The 23,069-nt window shown below is 32.6% G+C and overlaps 2 protein-coding genes and 1 long non-coding RNA gene across 5 annotated transcripts; 1 reads left to right on the forward strand and 2 right to left on the reverse strand.

The window, feature by feature from the left end:
- Positions 1-1,081: 1,081 nt before the first annotated feature.
- LOC113718888 (uncharacterized) lies at positions 1,082-5,286 on the forward strand. 3 transcript variants are annotated; one of them, XR_003454658.2, is made up of 9 exons: positions 1,082-1,219; positions 1,435-1,628; positions 2,185-2,230; positions 2,332-2,351; positions 3,064-3,122; positions 3,826-3,950; positions 4,616-4,715; positions 4,861-4,924; positions 5,010-5,286. It is a non-coding gene; the product is annotated as an uncharacterized lncRNA (long non-coding RNA). The 3 variants fall into 3 exon arrangements; XR_003454665.2 differs by having other exon boundaries at positions 1,086-1,219; positions 1,478-1,628; XR_003454663.2 differs by having other exon boundaries at positions 1,167-1,276; positions 5,010-5,154.
- An 858-nt stretch (positions 5,287-6,144) lies between these two features.
- LOC113717978 (NAC domain-containing protein 41-like) lies at positions 6,145-7,941 on the reverse strand. The gene is made up of 3 exons (XM_027242855.2): positions 7,701-7,941; positions 6,549-6,817; positions 6,145-6,344 (listed from the first exon to the last, which is right to left on the reverse strand). Exons 1-3 carry the CDS (start codon positions 7,831-7,833, stop codon positions 6,273-6,275), a joined length of 474 nt encoding a protein of 157 aa, XP_027098656.1. The 5' UTR covers positions 7,834-7,941; the 3' UTR covers positions 6,145-6,272.
- Positions 7,942-9,308: 1,367 nt separating this feature from the next.
- Positions 9,309-14,200, reverse strand: LOC113719533 (alpha-galactosidase 1). Its single transcript, XM_027244752.2, has 14 exons — positions 13,822-14,200; positions 13,208-13,266; positions 11,993-12,049; positions 11,846-11,880; positions 11,646-11,749; positions 11,469-11,544; positions 11,298-11,356; positions 11,048-11,113; positions 10,797-10,880; positions 10,615-10,679; positions 10,224-10,306; positions 10,010-10,100; positions 9,847-9,896; positions 9,309-9,749 (listed from the first exon to the last, which is right to left on the reverse strand). The coding sequence occupies exons 1-14, from the start codon at positions 14,067-14,069 to the stop codon at positions 9,513-9,515; spliced, it is 1,314 nt and encodes a 437-aa protein (XP_027100553.1). The 5' UTR covers positions 14,070-14,200; the 3' UTR covers positions 9,309-9,512.
- Positions 14,201-23,069: the final 8,869 nt, after the last annotated feature.

Genomic DNA, 23,069 nt, shown 5'->3' on the forward strand with positions numbered 1-23,069 from the left:
AGGAAGGGAAGGTGGAAACGGGGGGTAAGAAATGAGTTGCAATCCAAAGAAAAGAAGAAGGTGCCCTTTGTACTAAAATCATAAACTTTTAAAGTTGTAAGTTCATGGCTACAGTAGCATCAATTTATTTAACCAATTAGTGACTATATATATCATAATGTAGGTAATGTAGGTATTTTAGCAAATCTAATTTGATAATTGTGCTTGTTATGGTATTTTTAAATTTTTGATAATTTTTCGAAATTTTTGTAAACTCTTACGTGATTTGTAACCAATATGCCATGATCGATGTAAAACAACTATAACTGTGACCTCAATGGCGAACCATGCCTATGGACACTCGTGAAGGGTGGTGGGTTGCGTGGGAGTAGGGGAGTTATCCTTTTTTTCTTCCTGGTAAAACATCCATATTTTACACATACACTTGCACCCAAACCTATACCATGGGAAAAGGGACCAGGCCAACGAGGCCATTTAGAACCCAAAGGGGACTAAACCACCTCTGAATCAAACGGATGTATTATGGCACTGATGGACTTGAGAAAACACGATATCCAATAACACTCCAAAAGACACTTAAAGGCCCTCCTGGTGGCTGCTGGAACAATCTCTAGTGTTTGGGGGAGTTACTTAAGGAGGTGATAATAGTAGTACATTAAGTGGTTGGACTCAAGCTCCCACAAAAACAAGAAAAAAAGAAAAGAGAAATAAACGGAGCCACCGGTGGGCACTCGTGCTGGATTTATTAACATAGGTATAAAAGAGCGAATGCCATGCCTCAAGATTGTGTACTTTTGATGATGTGGCCAAGCGTGATTGGTTGGACAGTGTTCGTCCAACTTCGTTCTTTCTTCAATTCGTTTGCTTTCCGTTCTTTCTTTGCTTCGTTTCTTATTTTTTCTTAGTTGTTAGCGGACTAAGAAAGTCACCAGGTCCGTGTCTACTTTGTTGTCAGAGTGATCAGCTTGATTTATGACAAGTGGTGGTGTTGGGCTCAATGCTAATTTGTTGGTTTTACTATTCTGACCTTACTCTTGTACCCAAAATTACCAGTGCTGTTGTGAATCCTTTCTTGTCCCCATGGGCTTTGAGTAAAAATTGCTTCTACCGTCACTATTGCAATCTGCCAAATAACAGCTGTTACCTCTTTTCTTGATGGATGAGAAGACTGATGCAATTTCTCTGCACAATTTGCACACCGACCAATATCATCATCAAGGTCAGTGATAATAGTTCCTTTCTTCCGTTTTCCTTTGTTGCTGTTTCTTGCACTCTGGTTAGCTCAGCTCCTTGCTTTCTATTTTCTAAATTCAAACTGTTTCTTGTTTCTCTCTGCATAAAATTTACATTGTGCTGCTGCATTTTTCTGTGCCTTTTTTTTTACAAGGTTTATTTTGCTGATTAAACGTTATTTCTCTCCTCTCTCTGTGAAAGATAAATTGGATCTTCTCCATCTTTATCTTCTTCATTTCAACAGGTGAGTTTTTTGGTCGGTAAGTATCTCGACTTTCTTTTCTACTGCAAGAAATAAGACAAAAAAAAACAAGGAAGCCATGTGGAAACAAGAAGCAATAAGGGAAAAAATGGGTCTTCAGCATCTTCATCAGAACATGTGATTTTTTTCCTCAGTAAGTATTTTTATTTTTATTTTTTTGTGAAATTTATCTTTATCGTCAGTTTTTTGCTTCGTAAGTATTGATACTTTTTTTGCCTGCAAGAAAATAGACAAAAAAAAAAAGCCACATGGAAAGAAGCAGACAAGTTAAAAACTGGATCTTCAGCATCTTTATTTTGTGAAATTTAAAAAATCACATGTTCTAAGCAAAAAAATCCAATCTCTTAAAATTTTTGAGTTTTTCGTTTATTTTTATGTATATTGTTAGTCTTGTTTCCCTTGTTTAGATCTCATCAGAGAGATTAAGAAAGCAAATAAGGATGAATTTGGATATGGAGGCCTGTGTTGACAAGATCAAACAGGAATATCCGTTTATTTTTATGTATATTTGTTAGCGTTTTTCTTCCTTTATCGGATCATATGAGAGAGATTAAGAAAGCAGATAAGGATGTGTTTGGATATGGAGGCTGTGTTATTCATCTACCCATAAGATTCAAATGAGACTTCATTTTCTCATCCACCAATGTCCTTACCTCCCGTACCTCTCTCTCAAACTCTCTTTTCAACAGGTCTCTGTTGCCACAGAAGAAAAAAGTCGATTGATCTGACATTGAGGTACCCTACCATGCTCAATTCTAAATCTTAGATTTTATTTTATTTTTACCTATTTCGCATCTCATCATTTGCTCAATTTTTTTGTGGTTTTTTTTATTTAGGTTGGAGAAATCATCAAAAGGTAAGCTTTTTGTGCCCTAATTTCTTATTTTCTTGCTTTATGCATTACCTTTTCCCCCCTTAATTTCTTTGCTTGAAGCCTCTTAGATCATTATTAGGTTTCTGCACAATTCTAATAATATAATGAAGTTTGAAAGGCATTTCTGCATTTAAAACAGTAGTATTTTTTCAGCAAAAAATAACAAAAGATGCAGATATTTAACTGCTGACCTCCTGTTTTCTTAACAAAAGACAAGAATTGGTGGCTTCATGTTATCTTAGTGTTTCTGTCGCATTTTTAGAAAAGTTTTTTTTTAATGATTCTACTATATCTGCTAGCTTGGTTAGGGTTGATGTGTAATTATCATATCAGATTGTTTGGAAAGTTTGTTATGTTGTTATAGGGAGTACAAGAACTTTACAAAAATGCTAATTTATTCTTTGTAATTTTTCCTCTTCTGATTTCTTGTGTATTAATGGAAATCTTATGTGATTCTATGTGTCCTTTCTTGTGGTGCATTGCGTTGTTGTCCACTTGCTTAGGGTGGTTCAAAATTCTTTCATGTGTTCGCCTATGGTGCAACAAAAGTAACTTTAAAAGTTTCTAAGTTTTTAACTGTTTGCTATTTTAAGTTTTAGGTTTTTTGTTATCTGTTTAAATTATAGACTATTTGTTTTCTTCTTTTTGTTATAGGCGTCTTTATTTTCTATTGGATTTTAAATGTTTGTTACAGGTTGAGCTATTAAAATTTGCAGTATGGTACAAAATGATTGGGGAAATTTTTTTCTCAAGGTGAGTTTTATTTGGGTGTTTTTCCTGAACCAAAAGAAGAAAAAGGGAAATGGTCTGTTTAGTGCAGATCTAAGGTTTTGTCTTCCTATTTTTTTCCTTGTGTTAACAGATTTTTTTCCCAGCACTTTATTGTAAGTTTTTGCTATCTTTATGCTATTATTGGTCTTTAGAAAGGTGCAGGATGAAGATTAATAATAATGACCTATTTTGTCACTTTGTATGTTGTCAAAAGAGGCAACCAAAATTTTAATGATGTTTGAATGCTGTTAGAATAGTACATGAGTGTATTGTTTCGTCATATTGTATACCGCCACAACATAGAACAGGGAAATGATAGCAGTAAATTCGGACTTTGGTAATAAGCCTGATTTAGAAACAACATTTTTAAAGTGTGATCGTTTATCATTCTATTTATTAATTTCTAATATTTTGTGAAGATTGCCTTTTCATTCAGTATGTGCTGCGGCTGCTTCTTTTTATTATACCAACTAGCTGGCTAAAAATTTTGTTGGGATTCTTAGGTTGTGTTTTTATATTTTCGCCCCTTGTTAATTTGTTTTGATTTAGCTTACCTTTCTTAAGATCCATTGTTTTGTGCCTTCTGGTATTGTCAAAGTAAATCAATGCTTGAGAAAAACAAGAATTCGTGACTTCGTGTTATATAGATTTATAGACAGTAGTCTTTTTTTCTTTGTTTCTGCAGCATGAAGCCAATGGTTTAAACCATATGGAATCAATTTGAGGAAGCTCACGATAATCCTATTGCAACTGAGCATGATCCCTTCACAATTATCATTGCCATTAGAGTCAAAGTGACAACAGCCAACTGTAACCATCTGCACCTTTTTTTTCCCTGCGTACTTAAACATTTTAAATTGAACATGTTAATAGTATCAAACATAATCTTTCCCTCAACTTAGTCATTATCAGTGATTCTTATAATTCCACGTTTTCGGGAAGTTGTGAATCTACGTGATTGTTATAATTTTTAAATTGTCCTGTGCACTGATCTCATGATCATTATTGGATTTTTTTTTTTAAACTTCAAACCAGGTTTCAAAAGAGTGAAAACTAGAGAAGTAATATAGATATTACTACTGGAATATAGATGTTTGCTATCCAGAGAAGTAATGATGCTACTAAGAGTTTTTTTTTTCTTTTTTTTTATAATACTGCATGTCATAAGCATCTGCTATGTCCTATGAAGGAATTATGTCATTGCACGTGTTAGAGTTTGCTGGGTTTTCACAAGTAGAAGAATCAAAATGTTACATAAATTCAATTGTAGTACTTGTTATTTGCATAGAATGGTAATTTTTGCCATACTATAAAAAATACTGTTCTGAGAGTGTATGACCTTTTTAGAAAGTTGGAAGGAGAGAACTGCAATTGGAGTTTTGGTGTTTAAATTCGATTTAAATATGAATTGCAAACTCCTCTCACTACTAAAATCTATCTATTGGGTATGTGCAACTTCTCTCTGAGACCAATAGTCCATCGCAAAAGAGTGAAAAGCTTTACCTTCTAACTGTTGGTTGTTATAGAAGTGGTGAGCATTCAAGAAGCCTGCAGCTTGTATAGAAATGTTTGGAGGTTAGTTCTCTGCTCCCATTAGTGAAATTGCTCATAGTTTAACATGCTTTACCAATATTAATTGTCAAAAGAAAGAAACTGTAGAACTTTTGGTTGTATTCAAGAGTGGTGCTTTTATCCCATTGGTTTTGTCTTTGTTTGCTAGATTAAACTTGATTGGAGGTAGGCTTTGTACCTTGAGAAGGCAGTAAAAGAACAAATTACAAAAGGTGATAACATATTAGTTTGAATCCTCAGGATTTTTTTTTTCGAGTGTGGCAATATATGAAATAAAAGTTTAACTTTATGGTGCAGATGGTGTCATTGGAATTGGCATTTCAGTTACTGCTGTGGTACTTATAGCTGGTGGAATTATAACTGCATTAGCTAGCAGAAAATCATGACGACGGATTGTTATTTTAAGAGTAATTTCCCTGATTTGCGGTTCCCAATCTTCGAAGATGATGCATTTTAACCCTGCTAACTATGAACTGATGTCCTTTCTATTACTTTTAGTTGAAGTTAAGACTTTGTAAATATATATTTCAATAGATTTCATATGGTACCTCCGGATCGAAGCATATTATCTCAACTAAGATGTCCCGGCACTCTGGGCAAGCTGAAAAGTCCCACCGCGCATAGCGCGGTGTTCACCTCCTAGTTTGTATCTATTTCGGAGCAAACTTTTTGGGAAATAAGTTAGGATTTTCTTAAAGATCTAACGGAATGTTTCTACTTTACCAAGCAACCTGTGTCCGTGATATATTTAGGTTCTCTTTGATAACCCAATTCAGTATTTAAATTTAATGGATTCAGATCTTAACATATTCAATCCGTTTGATAATAAAAAAATGAACATTTGAATTAATTAAGTGGCACTGAATTTTCTAGACAAAACTTGCTCCTAAAATTAAGTGATAAGCTATTCACTTATCACTGAATGTGATATGTACTCAAATGTATTAGATTTAATACTTAACAATTCAATAATTTAATGGATTCAAATTTTAGATTTCAAACTTCAGTTTTATCAAGCGCATCCTTAGTTAATTTAGTGAATATGGATAAAAAATTACATCATTAAATAGATCAAAACAATTTAATCTGCAATTTTGTTTGAGATAAGTTTATGCGTATTGGAAAGGATAGTGCTTTGCCAAAACTTTTTAAATAGTTATAATGAAATGTCCAAAATAAAGTTGAACAAGGTTCGAGTAAATGAAAGTCATCTATTGACAAAAACTATACAAGTCATCAATAAGTTTTGAACAAATTAACCTAATAACAACAATGTCCGATGAGAAACATATTATTCCTCCCTAATTAAGAAGACAAAGAACATCTGAGGCACAGGAAACCCAAAAAGAGAAAGGAAAAAAAAAAGAAAAGAACACACACACACACACACACACACAAAACAGCAGCAACGACAACAAGGAAAATGCTTTTGGCAACGGATTTCAATATTCCACAGTTTTTGGAGTCATTGAGCCATTTGTGTTCTTCTTCTTGGGGCATTGCTCATGCCAAAGCCAAACCCTCCACCTTCCAGAATTCTGGTATTCATTATATTCTCAATTAAGAAGGTAATTTTTTCTTTCCTTTCTCATGAGAATAAACCACACAAAGCACCAATTCTCCATCTAGTGACTGCAAAATACCAAAAACATTGCCAAAAAAAAAAATGTTAATAATTTGGCCCAATGGCTAAGGGAGGGTTGTAATACTTCTTTCCTGCTGTCAGGTTTATGATTCGAATCCTGAACCTGACATTGGGGTGGAAAATTAGGTGTACTAGTATTATATTTGCATTCCAAAAAGTGAAATAAAAATTGGCTATATATAATCAATTACCCGATTATCTGGAAGTGTATATTCTTGCATGAGCCAATTCTGTTTTCTGCCCACCTTTTTACCATTCTTATCAAGCACAAATTTGTAGTAGCTAAGAGGGGTTTTGGTTCCAAGCGTCGGATGGTTTTTGGTAATTTTGGCTTGCGCCTGTGTTGCCTTCCAATATCCCACCTCTCCTACGGAATGTCTCGCATTTATGATGCTCTTATCTTTCATCTCCAGATTTGTGAAGAAGTACATGCGCCTATCATCATGTCCACACCATCTTTCTGCAAAATTAATTTGCATCAGAATTATTTCTACCTTTTTTTTTTGTAATACGTACAATCAGAAACTGTTATGGAGTACTTAATAAAGTAGCATGAAAAAAGGTTAAAAACAAGATTTATTTCTAACAGTTAGCATGCCTAAATTACAATATAATTTACCACGATCGATGTTAATCCACACAATTACAGTTATTGCATCCCGTGCATTTAGATACTCCCTCAAATTAACTATATATATATATATATTTAAAAAAAAGACCGACGGCATTTGTTAGCCAAACTCGGAAAAAAAAAAACCCTCCGACTATAACTTTCAAAAAATAAACAGATACAACTAGCTAAAAGAGCACGTCAGATTCAATTGGCTTGTTTTTCCATTTGAGATTGCTGTGGCTTATACATAAGCATTTAACAAATGTTCTTTTAATTTTTCAAAAATTTGGCTCCTTAAGTTACGGAAAATTAGCTACCAAACACGCTAAAAGTATTTTTAGTGCAAAAAAGCGCTTCTGTAAGCGTCCCAAACGGGGCCTTAGTCTCCAAGCAAAAACCCTACATTTAGTTTCCATGCAAACCATGGCTTTTATGTTAATGGGTTTTTCCCCCGTTATCTTTTTCGTGTTCTCTATCTATTCCTACAAACAAAATTAAAGCAGATTTAGGTAGAATAATCCCTGATTAAGCTAGTTTAATTACAGCAGGAAGAATAGAACAAGACCTCCATAATGGCCTCAAAAAATAAACACAATATACTTGGCACAGAACAGAAGTACTCATCAATCTTTGTTGTAAAAATTGTTTTTTCTAATCAACCATTGGGAAAATAAGTCAAATAACAATAATATCCCATAAACACTAAGAAGGAAGGATGAATGAAATTTACTTCGCAATAAGTCTGGAGGATAATTATAAACGTTTTCATCATTGATGATGCCTGCAGGAGTAATAGGCAGGTCCCAAAATCTAAGCCTCAGATAATCACGAATGAGTTCTTCATCCGTGGGTCTAAACCTCATTCCCAGAGGAAGTTCTTTCTTCTACTTGCAATTTTCACACTCCTGCAGGCCATGCATGCTCTACTTCATTAAGCAGATCGAGGAGCTAATTATAAGATAATCTTCTTGTATCAAAATACTTAAAAGTCTTGTCATGCCTTAAAATTAAGAACAGACAGACGATGTAATTAATTAGGGCGGTATATATAATATATGTATAGTACGTTAATCATGATTTTTGGGTTAATTAGGTTAGGATTTGGAACTGACCGCGACAAGTTTGATTTGTTTAGGGACTGGTTTTTTGGTCCAATAAAAAAAACCCCTTCCATGTTGGGAAAAGATTAGTACTACTTTATAAAAAAAAAAATAATGATCCGTGGAGGACAAAAAAAATAATTACTGTACAACAAAATAAGTGATAAAAAAAAAAACTCCATACTAACAGTGATATGGGATAGGTGTTAAAGTTTCAAGACATTCACAATTAAACATAAACATAATGATGATCATGTCAAAATTAATTTCTGAGCTCAAAGATTGATGAACTAGGAAACACTCTCTAATATAAATAATTGTTTTTAATTGTTGGTTGCACTAAGCCAAATCACAAATAATTAAAAAACCTAATAATATTATACTAACAAACAGCATACATGTTTATGCTTTTCTTGATTTTTTTTAAAACTTGGTTTAAAAAAAGGAGAAGGATCGAGAGTCGTAAGAGGGTTCTGATGGTAAACTATCATCTAGTTAATGTCCAATTGCGACTTCTTTTAATTCTAGTTGAAGTTAAGAACATTTATTTGAATGAAAATTACTCATGAACACCAAATAATACAAGGGATAAAAGTTGAATAACCTTTTCTCTTGATTTTTTTTGGTGCTAAAAGTTTGGGTGCGTCCAATTGTTTTTATCATAATTATTTGACTTTATTGACTATCATAAGTGTATTCATAAGTGGATCCTTCATAAGTGTATTCAAATAAAAATTTTTAAAAAGTACTCTAAAAGGTACTTTAAAAAGTAGTCTAATTTTTTTTTAATGTTTAAAAATATCCCAAAATAGATTTTAAAAACTCTACTACTCTTAAATATCCCAAAATATACTCTAAAAACTCTGTTACAGTAAAATTTTTCAAAAACACCCCCAGAAACAGCTAATCCAAACGGAGGCCATCTCCAAGGATTATAATGTGGTAAAACTTGTTATTTTCTTGAATTGTTATCCAAGCTACAAGCTTGCAAGTATAAGCCTTGTTTGGATTATGATTTTCTGCAGAAAAATTTTTATGTTTTCAGTAAAAACATTTCTCAGCCGTGTTTTTACCTCACATATATCAAATAGCTGTAATATATTTTTCTAAAAAACTACTAAAGTCAGGATCTAACAAAAGTGAGAGACTGAATTAGGAGTCAAAAGCACTTGCAAGCTAGAGGCTTCAAAACTTAACCACATAGGAGCACCATTTCTCTATCTCCACAAAACTATCTCTTACCTTGCACAAGACTTAATTTTACTCCATAATTTTGTTGAGACAATAATTGAAAGATGCCCCCACAAAGAAACAGAAGAGATGTTTGCTCTTCTTGGGAACAATTTTAAGTGTTTGACCTTAGCCAGTGACAGCAACACATCTACCTATCCAACGATGCAAAATGAGATGAAAAATAGGTAAGCCTGATGAATCATGATCTATCAAGACCTATCTGGGGTGAAGATGTACATCTTGGAAGCATGATAATCCACTGTAGCAGTTAAGCTGCCCACAAACTTTTTCTTCAAAGTCTGGTGCTCCCAAAGATCTCTTACAGTAACAACAGTCTTTAGGGGCAGCCCAATGTCTTCCCAGTGGGCCGTGATGGAGTCCCGCCTTGTGCTGCGGTTCACGAGCAGCACTGCTACTCTGTAATCCGAAAGTGGCCCAGCCCATACCTACTTACCCACCAAAAGAAAACAAAAAAAAAAGTTAATATAATTTTAGCGATTATTCATCTAATAATTGGTCAGCTGCCATTAAGATAATAATTACCTCCAAATCACCCAGCATTCGGACCTTTTTAGCTTGAACACCAAACTTATCTGTTTTTGCCAAGGATTGAAGAAGAATCACCAAAAGGGACACTGTTTTTTATCTGGGATAGAATGATGGTAAAATTTCATAGTGAAGAAAATTTGTAAGAAATTTAATTTACCTTGGTTAACTGCAATAACCTCTTTGTTGCCAAGAATTTCCATTGTCTCTTTTGTTATATTATTTACGTCACAGCCAATCAGAAGGGGAGCCTTAATTAATTACATGGCAAGAAACGCAATCAATATGCAAGTTTTTTTTTTTATTTAAAAAAAATAAAGTGCATGAAATAGAACAATAAATCAAAAGGAATAATCAAGGAGGAACTCAGATACCTTGGAAATAGCCCAAATACTGAAGTGGACAATATATTCATTTTTTGTCATTCCTCCATTTCCCACCTCAAGCATGTCAGGATCTGTTTATTGAAATTTTGTAAGAATGACAGTCAATTTCTGATTTTTTTTTTTTTTTTGGTCACAACGATAACATTTATATAACCTATTCTAGTCTAATCTAAGGGGAAAGGAAGCCAACGGAATCTGCGTCGGAGGAAGTCACTTGAAAGTGGCAGTCACAATTAAGTGGCAAGGTGGAAGGCAAGAGTTGAACCCTTAATAGCCAATTTCTGATTCATTCAACAAAGAATTCACTTGCACAACTTAGCTTCAGATGAATTGGCTGAACAGACAAACTATGGATAGTCAGTGAAAAGTGAAAGCTAACCGTTCCAGCCGCCTGGCCTTGCATATTCTGCATATACTTCATTCTCGTCTGCTCTGGAGACCATGCTGCAGGGTGGTTGTTTCAAGAAGCAAAAGCTTCAATTTATATACTAGCACAACAATTGTAGTCCAAGACATCCCTCCAAACAATGGCATAATAGGTGAAAAAGATAAGATGCATACCTTTCCCAAGTGTCACTTATGTCATTTGTGGTTCTCCAGCTATTGCCTAAGTTTCCTCCCCATAGAGCAGGGTGCATATCTCCCCTGGCATAGAAAAGCCGGTATCAAGAATCAGTAGTTTATGACCAACTAGAAAGTGCAGAAAGCTAATAGTTACTGGAAATAATAATCCATCCAAAGTTACAGAAAAACTGTCTCTCTTTGTGTGTGTGTGTGTGTGTATATATATATAGAGGAAAGAATAAGATCACCATTCACATAGGGAGAAGTATATAGGACGGCCAGATTTCATCAGGGCATTGGTCATTACAGGATATCTACACAAAGAAGAAGAAGAAGAAGAAGAAATTAGTGTGGAAACCTCATTTTCTCAGACAGGAAATTTATGAAGTTGTTTACAACTTTCGACAGATGATATCTGTGGAAGCTTGGAGCTCCCATAGAACTTAGATTAGCAAGTGCTAATATTTGGCGGCCATGAACAGAAATGAGATTGCATACCTCTCGACTGGCTTCGAGCCATCATTGTTGCAGTTATCATACTTGAGATAATCTATACCCTGTGGTGGAACGAGTCAATTACTTGGTACATTGCATTTTCGATTCTATCAATTTCTATAGTTTGGATCACCAAATGCATTATCATCAGACAGGAATGACAACGATGCTTACCCATGATGCAAAGGTCTTTGCATCTTTTTCCTCGTAACCAAGAGAACCTGGCATTTGCTTGCTACAAGTATAATACCTGCATATTTCAACAGATGCGTACACCTATTGTGAAAAACTCAGACAGCATAAAATTCAAACCACAGGTCAATTTGCAAGTAGAGCCAGTGATGATCTTACCCTGCATCCGAGTAGATTCCCAACTTGAGTCCCTTGCTGTGGATATAGTCTGCAAGGGCTTTCATGCCCGAAGGAAATGTAGACTTCTTAGGCACTAGATTTCCCTGAATTTCATTGTTATTTGTCAAGGACCAGTCATAAACAGTTCATCCAAAACCAAAGAAGCTAGACGTTGGCTATTTAAATCCAAGAAAAGTAACCTTGTCATCACGGTTAATTTCTGCCCAGCAATCATCTGGAAAAGATAACATATGCAAAATCATTCTTTCAAACTAGTGTTTGCATGCAAATAGGCAGAGGAAGCTGCATGAAGACACACGCACAAGCACAAAAAAAAAGAACTGTACCTATGTTCACATATTGATATCCAAGCTTGGACAGGCCAGTTGAAACCATTGCATCAGCTGTCAAACAAATAAGTTTCACCACTAAGATTAAAGGTATAGATAGAGAATGCTGAACACTTTGGAATGACATTAACCTGTGTCTTTGTTCCTTATTAGTATCCTTATTTAAATTAAGCAACATTTGTTTGTCTTAGGACATAATCCAATTCCACTCAGTTTACCATGTTCATGGTGAACCAGATGATCATCTGCAAATTTTCATTACATCGATAGATAGACATCGATTTCTAGGTAAAATAAAACAAAAGCGCATCATATTTATTTTTCAATTTGATGCAAGCAAATCAGTGTGCAGAGTAAATGTTTTGAGAACGCATGGAAATGTAACTCATAACTAGCAGAAAATAAGTTACAAAATGGCAACAAGGATGTACGTTGCCAAAAAGATTCACACATAAAGGGGCATACATGGACTTAATCATTCCTTTTGGTTTTAGGGTTCTTTAATTGGAAGTTTTTTAAGAAATCTGGCTCATGAATGAATTAGCACTGATTTGATTCTGCAGAATATGTTAAAGAAGAAGTTGATATTGCACAATTTCGTTAAAGGTAACAACCAAAATTGCATATGGAAATTAGTAGAAGAAGAGACATTAAAAAAAAAAAGAAACGGATGGTGTGATGAAAGCGACAAGATCACTTTTAACAGTCTGGTCTAGTTTTGATTGGCTGACAAAAGGCAGGTCCTTATAATTGCTCGTCCATGTGAAGTGGTCTAGCTGTGGGGTAGCTGAAAATAATTTTTTTCAAACACATGGAAAATTTTCTACCACAATGATCTAACAAGAAACAATAGAAGTATTAAACTTCAGATCAAAACCGACTATTTTTAGAGTAGTTGGCCATTAAAAAAGTCTCAAGACTCTATTTGAGTGTGGGTTAAGAAATCGGAATTCCATGGCTTGTATTCTAAAAATTCAGGGTTTTCTACAATGTTTTGTCAGTAGGCACGTAGTCACACATCTGGATCGATAGTGGTTCAGTTTCCTCGGATTCCTCTTTTGGCTCCGTTGAGTCACTCTCTCCCTCCCATAGTATAGAGTAAAAGTAGATCTATCGTGTTCGGAAAAAGAAAAAAAAAAAAAAAAAACTTCTGACCAAACCAAACCAAGCCATGTGCCCATGACCATGTGTACAAGTAGCCAATTATTTTACCCGTTTCTTTGATAAGTTTCTCGCTAACGTTGCAGGCAAAGTGATTCCAGCTATTCCACCTGCAAGTAAAGACAACAAATCAAACAATAGTCTTTGTTATAATGTCAAAGAAAAGACCAAAACCAAGAGATTAAAACAAGTGATGAAGGACAAAAAGATACATTAGAAAACAGGAAGATTCAACAACAAGAACAGGTTGTATACGGCAAAAGAATCAAGTAAACGACTTTTCTCTCTGAAGACCTACCCCATACCCTGTAATTGAGATGACACGACGCTATAGTAATGATCAATTTGACCAACTGAGAGCCAGATTCACATGAAATGATGGATTAAACATCTCCTTTTCTCAATGAATCCCATCACAATTAACAACATAGTACTATATGCATAGCTCTTTGACATGGAGTTCTTGAAATAACAGAAACACACAGAGATATACAAACATAAAAGACAAGAAACTATTAAATAAGAAGAAGATATACACCCATTCTTTCCAAAAAGGGCAAAAAAAAAGATATACAGCCATCTTAATCAGCACCATGTTTCAGAGAAATGGGAAAAGGAACAATTAATTAATGGAAATGGATATGTAGTAGTGACTAGTGAGTCACCCCATTGCAGGAGTTATGGCGAGGCCATTGGAGAGCAGACTCCTCCTGCTGCCGCTGGTGGCTGAATTTTCATTATTACTAATGTCTACTACACTTCTGTTTTCCTCCTCCACATTTGGCAGTTTTCTGGCAGATGCATGGAAACTATAATGGCCGCCACCATGAATATCCAAAAAGAAGATGAATAACAAAACAATAAAGAACTTGGTAGCAGGCGACGAAATTGATGGCTTCTTCTTGTCCTCCATGGACTAGTATCAGTATTACTTTGTCTGCTACTCAAGTAACTGAGTGACGAGTAGAGAAAATGAAGAAGTAGAAGGCTGAGTCTATCCACGTCCATATTTATACCATGAAAAAAGCCGTAGGTATGGATGAAAACCAATCATTTTTCTTTCCACTGAAAAAACATTCCCCCCCCCCCCTTCCCCCGGGGTTATTATCCCTACTTTTTAGTATCAGACAATTGGATCATGATCCCACTAAATATGACAAAGGTTGATAATTAGATAAATCTCCCAATACCTAAGTTTCTACATTAGAATCCCTTCCATCAAATCCTCAACTAATTCTCTTTCAAGTCTTATTTGCATAACAGTACAAGTCTCTTTTTTTTATTATTATAAGTGAAAGGTTTAAAATTCAGATCTTTCTCGCTTACACTTTCTTGCCCCGTACCACCGATTCCATCCCTCCCTCCCTATAATAGTACATACAATAATTTATATAATACAATCAATTGTAGATTAAATGTAATTTAAGTATAAAATAAAAAACTACCATTTTTTTTTCTTTTCAAAAAGATTGCACCACTCAAATATGGGGTGGCTACAACGTGTCATCCAGTGTTCTACCATCACATCCTACGTAGGTAGTATTAATACTACTAAAGAAAGACTACTCTGCTTCTTTTCAAAAAAAAAAAAAATAGTTATATTATTGTTTTTTGAAGTTGATAATAAATTTTCATTTGCATTTATATAATCTTGTTACCATAATTTGGTTTTCAAGCCTTTTAGATATACATCATTCGTTGGAATTGCTTACTAATTTTCATTTATGTGTTTTATCTTGTTTCTATATTTTGCTTTTCATACCTTTTGGATATGCCATAGGGAAATACCACGAATGACCTTGTAGTATCATATTGTTAGTTAAATATAGCCATACCACAGGTCACATATATTTCCTTTTGTGGAATCTCCCCTATACTATGTATATATATATATATCAAATGCATTAATATTATTTTTAGTTTCATTAAGAGATTTTCCTCGTTTACTTCCTTGTGCCCTCAAGCAAGTACCAACAAATGTATGTACTCTAGGGCAACTCAAATTTCTTAACAAAATAAATCTTGCATAAAATGCAAGTAAATTACATTTTCACTTAACTTTTTTTTTCTTTTAAATTGGAGGCACTAGAATAGAGACTTAGGCTCTGTTTGATAATCCGATTCAACACTTAATGGATTCAGGTCTTAACATGTTCAGACGGATTTGATAACTAAAAATTGAATATCTAAATTAATTCAATGGCATTGAATTTTCTATGCAAAACTTACTCCCAAAAATAAATAATGAACTATGCACTTTTAAGTGATATATACTCAATGCATCAAATTTAGCACTTAACGATATAATAACTTAATAGATTCAGATTTCAGTTTTATCAAACGCACTCTTAATAGAAGGGATTAAATTTCTATTTTCTCAAGTTGTAGTATCTAGATATCCTATTTACACGAACTACAAGGGTCTGGTGAGATATAAATCAATTAAATCTTTACTGCAGATTCGGTACACAGAGGATAAGAATGCTTTTTATGGATAAACACTTCTCCATTATGCGTACACGTAAATCGGTTTTGAGATTCCAGTGTATCCGTTGCTTCAAGCTCTATCCAACGTCAAAGAATTACGAGTCTAAAAATTACAATTTGAAATCTGTTAAGTTATTGAATCTTTAACTATTAAAATCAAACATTCGTTCGAGCATATTTTGCATTAAATGACAAGTGAATACTTTATCATTTTTTTTTTTTTAAATAAATTTTATCTAAAAAATTCAGTATCGTTTAATTAATTAAGATGTTCTATTTTTTATTATCAAGAACGGTACCGTAAACATCCACGGAGTTCTTCGGAAGTCTTGAGCCCCTTAGTAGAAAAGGTCACGGTCAAATTCAAGACCTCACTCGTCAAAAAGAAAATGAAGGGTAGCGTGGTGGTGTCCATGGAGTTGGGGGCCGTCTCCAGCAGCCCCTAATAGAACGCCGCCACGCTCAAAAGCAAGACGTATAAGCGGGGAAGTTAAGGAAGGTTGCTTGTCAAGCTTTTTCAGAAAGTAGTGGACTTGGACTACTGCTCCATTTAACCCGCTACACGACTCCCCTTTGCAGGCCTCCATCACCACTACATCCTGTCTCCCTCCATGTCATCGTTGCTACCTTGTACACTTCTTCTAAATTCAGGAGCACAAGGGGAAATTTTGTTTTATTGTTTTTGTTTGTTTCAACTGTATAATAAGATTCTATTGAGCAGATATGATATACACGTTGTTGCTGATCATCAGTTACTTCTGAACGCCGCTGCTGCGTGAATCACCCTACAAGACGTGTGTAACGAGATAATACAAACTTAGGTGGCGTTTGGTTCGCACCTTGGAATCGAATTTGAATTCGGAATCATTCATCCTGAGTTTGGAACGGAGTCAATCATTCCAATACATCTCTGTTTGGTTCAGTACCAAGAATGTATATCATTACTATAGTTGATGTTTGGTTGGTTGGCTCTTTTTGAAATGGGATATAAGAAATTTTCACTAATTAAATGTATTAATATAAATGTATTAGTAAATTTAGTATAACTAATTAATAATTTATATTAGTAGACATATATATAATTATTAGTATAATTGATAACATCAATTATATTATATATACTAATATATATTATATAATACGTATAACTAATAATATCATTATTATAAATTTGTAACTAATTATATTAAATATTATCTATATAATTAAATATAATTATATAAATATAAATATATAATTATATAATATATTAATTATACTAATATATTATATAATTATAATGTATATTATATATCAAATATAATTATTATTATATTTATAATAATAAATATAAATATATAATATATAATTATTATATTCTATGCACATATATATTATAATTATATGCACATATAATATACATTTATAAATATATTTATAAATAATATAAATATATTATTATATAATATTAATAAATTTATAATATCTATTATATAAATATAATTATATTTAATTAAATAATTATAATATAATATTTATATAATATATAATATATGTGTATATAATAATTATAAATATAAATATATTTATTATTATAAATATATTATATAATTATACTAATATTATAATAAAATATGTAATTATAATTATAATGTAAAACTTATCTGGTACCAAACTCCCAGAATGGCTGGACTATTAGGCTCCAGTTAAAGACCTATATTGCTTAATCAGATATTCTACAGATCTTATTACAGGAATTCCTTCTGTTTTTATATTTTTCCTTATCTTCTAATTTTTGTCTTTCTATAGATTTTAATTCAGAGTATCTGTGCCAAAGTAAATCTACTTTTGCTTGTCTAATATTTCTGAGAAATGATACGGGATGGTGATGTGCTACTTTTATTAATCTAGATTCTTCTATTTGTATATATGCTAAACACTGATCTAACGTTTCTAGATCTTCTAGAATTTTATCAAAATAATAATATGTATCTGATTGTTTAAGAGTTGCTAATGCTATTCTATATGAATTTTCTTGAGTAGTTGTGAACTGAAAACGTAGTTCAAAATTCATACAGAATTTATATGCAGAAATTATAAAGTATATGAGTTTTAAAAATTATATGAGTACTCGGTACTTGATAGAGGTTACAGAAATTATACCTTCCTTGCTTTTATTCCAAAGTTTCCTTCTGATGCTATGAGAGTTGGAATCCTGTTTTTGGAGGTTTGTCTCACCAGATCTTCCCCTTACGCCTTGCAGTACTCTTGACCAAACGGCTATGATGGGTACTACACCGTCTTTTGGACTTTTAAGACTCCAAAATAGGGTATCTCTCTCAAAGTTTCCGGTTATTTGGATTAAATCTAGGGTAGGTTGTACTAATTTCTATTCTATGTTTCCCTTTCCTCTCAAAAATAAGATGACTAGAAAGATTAACCTTTGTAAAAAGTGTTTTGGACTGAATATAGAATGCTTTGTAATTTACAAGTTATGAAAGTATCGTACTCAACAATGGTTTGAGACTGGTGCTTTTATAGGTTTGTTGTTCGGATTTGAAATCCGGACTTGTGTTTCCTAATTATTTTTGCAAATTTCAACTTGATTGGAATTCGGTGTCTAGTTTATGAGGCCGACAGTGACCTAAATTTTTAAAATGCCATATGGCCGATAATGGCCAAAATTTTCAAAAAGTTAAAGGCTATATGGCTAACAATGGCCAAGATTTATGAGACCGGTATCTTTTCAGTGCTTTCATTTACAATTGTAAGGTATGTACAATAATGTGTCCGGGTCCTATCATCCTTCCATCATATTTTCGAGGTTGTGGAGTTCTTCTGGTCCCATTGTTTGCCAATAATGATGATTATCTTCTTGTCCTTCTTCAATTTCTCCTTCAATTTCTTCCGGCTAAGTTCTTTCTCCCATATAATCATTTAAGTACTACTGGAATAGTTTTGGATAAGTTGTTTGGACTATAAAGTCTTTTTCCAGATTATGGAGTGTAGATCTTCTGAATTTTGTTTTCTGCTGCCAATCTGAAGTATGACCATCCGGATTTAAAATGTCTATAGGCTAAGTGCATAGCCTTTGAATTCCGGAATTGTTCTTCTAGTGTTAAAGGACATTCTGCTATTATTATCCTTGCTGCTGCTAGTGGAGTTGGATAAACATTGCTAACTTGAATCTTTATTCTATGAATTGTTGGTTCTAAATCAATGAGTCCAATCCATTCTGCTGGTGCTGATTTAATTTTTACTTGAACCCATTGTCCATAATTTAGCATTTGTCTACAAAAATATGCTAAGTTTGTTCCTAACTGATATGAGTCATCTGGATCAGAAATCCAAAATTCTTTTCAGAATCCACAATCCATTAAGAACTGTGGTGTAAGAATTGTTCTTTCTTGATTGACCATAAGGGCTATTGGTGTATATCTGTGTAGTTTAATGGATGCTCTGAGTATGAGAAAATCAAGTGTATGTATACAATGGTTTTTGTATTTCTGGTGGTCACAAGCTTTTGGATTATTTGGGCATTTTTTATGTGGATTGATCCAGTAAGATGGGCTGATGTTAAGGCTGTAGTTGTTATTGGGTTTGGTTGCTATTTCTTTGAAGTATTTCTGTATTGTTTCTAATTTTGCTAAGTGCTGGGCTTACACTTTTTGGCTGATAATTTCTATGATGGATAAAGGGAAAGGTTCTAATAAAGAATAAGGCCTAAAAAACATTCTGGGCTTAAGAAACTCAAAGGGTCTATTTGAGATGGGTTGTTCTTTTATAAACATCTCTTTTGCTGGGTCGGATGAAGAACTGGCCATTTGTGATACTGTATGAGACAGTCTTCCTTGTAACTCCCCTATTTCAGAAATTTGTGAAATTATTGTATCACTTTGTGATCCAGATATTTTACACATTTCTTTGAGCTGCCCTGTCAGAGAATGAACTTTTTTCTTTTAAATTTTTATTTTCTTCTTCTAGATTTCTAGATTTAAGATTTAAGCTTTTAATTGCTTCTTCCATAACCTTACAATGTCTACAAAATTGAATGCTATGAGTATTATTATATGCTACTGAATCAGAATAACTTCTACCACTATTGCTGCTACTAGAGGCTTCTGTACAAGATTGCACTGGCACCCTCATGCTATCCATACTAGCTTTGCTATCTACATGAAAATTGATGCCAATATTTTTTCTAGCAAAATCCAAGGCTTCATGGATGCTATGAAAAGCTTTCCACAAAGGATTTTGAAAATCTTTAATTTGTTCTACTACTGAAATCCATTTGGAATAAATTCCAGGTATCTTACCCCGAACTACTGCATAATATGAAAAACTTTGTTTTGGCAGATTACTGAAATAAAATGCTAAAATATTTAAATTTTTAATTCTATCAGAATTACTTCTACTATTCTAGAGGTTATCTAAGATATCCTGCTGGATTTCTTCTAAATTACCTTCCTCACAACTGAAAAAATGTAAATTGGATCCTTTAGAATACTTGTTAAGTTTCCATTGGCCAATTTGTACTTTGGGTAGCTGCCGTGCCATCTGCTAAAAGATCAAAAGAATTGTTAAATAGACGAGATAAAAAATCTGCTAAGTTATTATCTTTACCCTTAATATGTTCGAACTTAACTTTATATCCATTACCTATAATGCTGTCTACAAAATTTAACTATCTTCTAGTAGAACTTCTTTTTTCATTGTGTTTATCAAAAACTTTTTTATTGCCTCGCAGTCTGTTCTAATAGTAATTTTTGGTTTGTTAAGTATAAAAAGTCTAAAGTTGTCTAAACTATATTTTACTGCTAACAATTCATTGTCTATGCTGCTTCTGTTACCTTTTTCCTTATATTTGCCACTGGCATATCTACAAATTTGTTCACTATTTTTGCTACTATATTTATTTGGTTTTGCAAAAAAAAACTGCTCCCCATCCTATACTACTGCCATCACATTCAATTATTAAAAGGTAATTTTAAATCTATTAGTTTAATTAGTATTTGTTTTATTGCTTGGACCGATTTTATATCTTCTTTATTAAAAATTTTTTGTCCTTTTAAAGATGTTTTGTTGTATAATGGTTTATAAAAGGTCTGGCATAGTTTAGTAGTCCTAAAAATTATTGTAATTTCTTTGTTTCTTCTATTTTATCTGGAAATTCTAATACCTTTTTACAAATATGTGGTTGTAATTTTATTTTTCCTTGTCCTATTTCTGTTCCTAAAAATTCTATATTTTTCCTAAAAAATTGTGCCTTATTATTACTAATTATTATTCCATGTCTAATAAATTCTGCGAAAACTAACTTTAGGTGTCCAATATGTTCTTCTTTATTTTTTGAAAATACTAATATATCATCTATGTATACTATGACAAATTTTTTATATTTGTTAAAAATATTATCCATTTTTCTTTGGAATATTGCCGGTGTATTTTTTAGTCCGAAAGGCATTACTAACCATTCAAAATGTCCTAAAGGACATGTAAAAGCTGTCCATTCTATACTATCTGTGTGCATTCTTACTTGCCAAAATCCTGATTTACAATCAAATTTGCTAAAAATATATCTATACTGAATTCTATTTATTAGCTCATTTTTATCGGGTATATCATAACTATCCTCTTTAGTATTATCATTTAACCTTTTATAATTTATTACCATTCTACTTTTTCCTCTGACTATTTCACTATGTTTTATAACTATGAATGCTGCACTTCTATATGGACTGATACTTCTTCTGATTATTTTTAATTTATTTAAATCTCCTATATGCATTTCAAATTCTTTTATGTCTTAATTACTAGCTTCTATTTTTGTTGTACTAATTTTTAAATTTGAGTTTAAAATTTCTAACTTACATTCTGTTTTATCTTTTTCCCAATGAATGGTTGGGTTTTCTCCAAAAATTTCTAGTTTTTCTAACTTACTTATTAATTGGTCTATATCTGTGTGTCCTGTTTCTAACATATTATAGATTTTCTCATTTTGTAAAAGGTCTAAACTTATTTCTATTTCATTAAAATCTTCTCCTATGCTTTCTATAGTTTCTATATTATTAAATTCTTCTATTTTTTCTATAGTTTCTATGTGGTTACATTTGCAATCTTTTGCTCTTTTACATTTACAATTATGATTTTCTATATTTTTATTGTCTTTTCGTATTCCTGGTGTAATGAACGTATTATAAGGTAAAGTATGGTCTCTTAAGAATGTTAACCCTGTCCTTGTAATAATCATGCCATGATATAATTGTAGTATAAAGGCTAGTCTTAAAATCATTTGATAAGAAAAATTTCTAACATATATTTCTTTTACTGGATAAGGTGGTGTGCAGTGATTATTATCTGTTTCAAAAAATAAGAGACTATTATGAATTGCAGTGTCATAAGTATAAGTACTACCATCCATTTGCCTTGCAGTTCTAACATTATATGCTTTTTCATAATATTTTTCTGGTATTAGTTCTTGTTGGATAACTATATTACTTGCTCCTGTATCTACTATCGCTAAAACTTCTGTATCAAAATTTCCTATTATTATTCTAGTTTTTATTTCAATGGAAGTTACCGTTGGTATTCCTGCTTGTAATAATTCAGAATCATAATTATGTCTTATTAATTCTGGAAAAATTTCTATATCAGCATTTTCTATATATACTTCCCTTTCTATTGATTTTCCTTTATCAAAATTTTCTATTTTTTGCTCTAATTGTTCTATTTTATTTTCTAAAATTCTTATTCTTCTTTCTAGGTAATGTTCTAAGGGCACGGTATTTTCAGTTTTATCCTTTTTAACTGGTTCTAATAAAACGTATATTTGTGCTAATTTATCCAGGCAAAATTTACATCCTTCTGTATAACATAATTGACATTGGAATCTTAATTCTATTGCTAGGTATCTATTACAATTATAACAAGTTTTACTATAATTACCTTTTCTATGTTCCCATTCATGGGTACATTCTACTTCTACTAGATCTAAGTCGTCTAGTTTTTTAAAATCTTCTTTTATTTCTTCTAGGTATATGTTATCCATAATAGTTCTATTTTCTGATTTTTCTAAGATTTCATTTATAAATCCTGTATCTTCTTGTTCTATAAAATCTGTTAAATCTATGTCTTCTGATACTATACTATAAATGCTTTCTGTTTCTAATATATTGTCATCTATTTCTATTAGATCATCTGAAAATAATTCTACTAAATGAGCTTCTCTGTTAAAAGAATTATGTTTATTTGGGCAATTAGTTGCTAAATGATTAGGTTGTTTACAAATAAAATAAGATAATCTATTCCCATAGGTATGTTCTGGTCTATATCTTCTAACATGATGTTCCTTTTTAAGAAATGGTTTTCTAGCTTTACTCTTCCTAAGATAATACTGTTTTCTGGGGTACTTTTTATAATTTTTATAAGGTTTTCTATATTTTCTTTT

This window comes from Coffea arabica, chromosome 11e (genome assembly GCF_036785885.1).
Source record: "Coffea arabica cultivar ET-39 chromosome 11e, Coffea Arabica ET-39 HiFi, whole genome shotgun sequence".
Taxonomy (NCBI): Eukaryota; Viridiplantae; Streptophyta; class Magnoliopsida; order Gentianales; family Rubiaceae; genus Coffea; species Coffea arabica.